This window comes from Plasmopara halstedii (assembly GCF_900000015.1).
Source record: "Plasmopara halstedii genome assembly, contig: Scaffold_525, whole genome shotgun sequence".
In the NCBI taxonomy this organism is placed as follows: Eukaryota; Oomycota; class Peronosporomycetes; order Peronosporales; family Peronosporaceae; genus Plasmopara; species Plasmopara halstedii.
In genome coordinates this window covers 300788-303105 of record NW_020187445.1, presented here as the reverse complement: position 1 = coordinate 303105, position 2318 = coordinate 300788, and the positions used below count along the sequence as shown (strand labels likewise).

The window sequence follows — 2318 nt, the reverse complement described above, 5'->3', positions numbered from 1 at the left end:
TACTACAAGACCAGCGCCAATGACGTCACTACCGCGGTTGACGGTACCAGCCACAACTGGAACTTGCAAAAGCGAACTCAGCTCTTCCTGGTCCTCTACACTGGTACGCGGATGTACAAGACAACCTTGATTGGACAGGGCACTGTAGCTGCCAACGAGTGCATTACCCGCCACTGTCTGGCGGAAGACTTCAACACCTAATGTATCCGCAACGATCTCCTCAGTTTCACGGTCCAAATCTGTGTGCACGAGCGCCACATGGTCGTTGGTGGCGATGCAGTTTCCTAGAGCTGAAAGTCGCTCTTCCACGCGCTGAACTACGACCGCATCAGGAAGAGCATTACGAATGTGTTGCATCTCCTGGTCCGTGGTGGTACTTGGAAGAAGTAGACCACGTTTATTGCCTACTGCCACGCGGCCCACGAAGCGACATCCAGCAATACTGGCATGGACGACCGGGATGTGTTCTGCAAGCTCGGACTCAAACGTGCTGTAGAAGTTCTCACTACCGCCCACACATACAAGGCAGTATGAGTTCGTGAGTTTAGAAAAAACACCGATCTCATTACTGTTCTCGAATTGGCAGCGAATAGCCATATTTATTGCTCGTATCAGATGGAGAGGTGGTCAAAGATCTGTTAAGATGAATGGGTGATGCAGCGGCCACCAAAACAATCGCACTTTGGGAAGACTGAGTCAAAAAGATTGCTCCGCGTTTTTGAACCAATAGCCTTAAAGTGATGTTAACATTTGTCACTTAGCAAGCTTTCACGTTCTTATCAGCATTATTGTTGGTCAAATGATAAGCTTTGTTCTCTTACATCAACCTGAAGCTCTCAAAATGCGACCTTTTTTCGTTTTCATGAAGATAAAGGCTGACAAATTAATGTCAAGCTCTACTGAGTCCCATTTTTTCCAGTTGAATATTTCAGAGAATGCTTAACATTGTGTTGCGAACGCTGCAAAAATTATTTTCAGGACGGAAGCAATCTATACGAAATAAAAGTTTATTGAATGCAACCACATAAGTAATCGTTTCGCTTATAAACTTTTTTGCTCATCACCAGCAGCAATGGGCTTCGCCGGTGCCATGCCCTCAACACAATCACTGGAAAAGACACCAAATTCCGAGCAGAGTACAGTCCGATCCACATAGAAAGCGGTCGACGAAGACACTGACCAACCTATTGGGCTAAGGAATCGCTAAACTCAAAATGTGCTTTTTAGTTTTATCTACTTCTAAATTGTTTGATTTACAGAATTGCATAGTGTTTCCTTTTCAGGCTTTGATTATACCAACAAATTTTTTTTTGGCGGGCTGGCTTTTTGGAAGAAAGTCAAGATCTGTTTGTTGTCTTTATTCCGAACATATTCAATTTTGATCGAGCAATTAGTGACTAATAATACAAAGTGATTTTCTTGACTTGCTTATATCCGGTGGCAACGACCAGGCATTGCTTTGAGTCGCTTTACTGAGCTCTTGCACCTCATTGAGCCGTGCGTTAACCGCATAAATAACCTGTTTGTAACCCAAAACCTCCTTTTTTCGAAGCTGAGATAACTCTTTTGCGTAGCGCTTACTGTCACGTAGCTTCTGCGTTCGCAGCACCATTTGGGCCTCCCGATCACGTGCTGATTGTTTGTATTGTGTAACTAGGAGTTCATGTTTATCAAGAAGAATGGTCAGCTCAGTTTTAAGAGCCAGCACTTCCTCATTGCGATCCTCCAATACTTTCTGAATATTGCGCGCTGCTAGCACCGCCGCGTCCCGCTCCTTTACAGCTGTCACTTCTCGTTGTGCGTAAAGCTTACAATCACTCAATGCTTGTCGCCATTTAAGTATTGTACGGTGCTTCTCATTTTCTATTGTGTTCATCTTCATCCGGTCTAGATCTTGCTGCTCATCAGTTTGCAATCGTTCACTCTTAACAGCAGCGGGGCATTCTTTTTGTACTGCCTTTGCGTCCCGCATCGTCTGTATCTGCTCCTTAAGCATTGTGATTTCCCGATGACTGATAGCGATTGCAGCTTCTAACGTAGTCGACTTTTGTCTGGCATTTTGCAGTTCTTGCATGAGAGCTTCGACTTTTACCTCGTGCTCTCGTGTGATCTGCTGCCATAGCTCTCGGATACGTTTGGCATCGCTCTCTGTGCGTTGCACGAGCTGATTCCGATCCGCTTGCAGCTTTTGGATCTCACCGGCAGCTAAATCAGCCTCTGCCACCGCAATTTCTTTCTTCTCTATCTCTTTCTTCCACTTGACTTCCATAGTCTTGAGCTCCGCCGCCAGTGCCGTATTCTTCTGCGTGGCAGCGTTT

At 45.4% G+C, this 2318-nt stretch overlaps 1 protein-coding gene across 1 annotated transcript in view; it reads right to left on the bottom strand.

Moving 5' to 3' along the window:
• Window positions 1–2318, bottom strand: part of PHALS_10704 (ste ste20 ysk protein kinase) — a gene marked incomplete at both ends in the record, with an annotated part of 5537 nt that overhangs the window by 915 nt on the left and 2304 nt on the right. Inside the window, 3 exons of the mRNA XM_024726176.1 lie at window positions 33–505; window positions 570–731; window positions 1449–2302. Coding sequence (XP_024576879.1) covers window positions 33–505; window positions 570–731; window positions 1449–2302 — 1489 coding nt within the window. The remainder of the gene's footprint in view (window positions 1–32; window positions 506–569; window positions 732–1448; window positions 2303–2318) is intronic.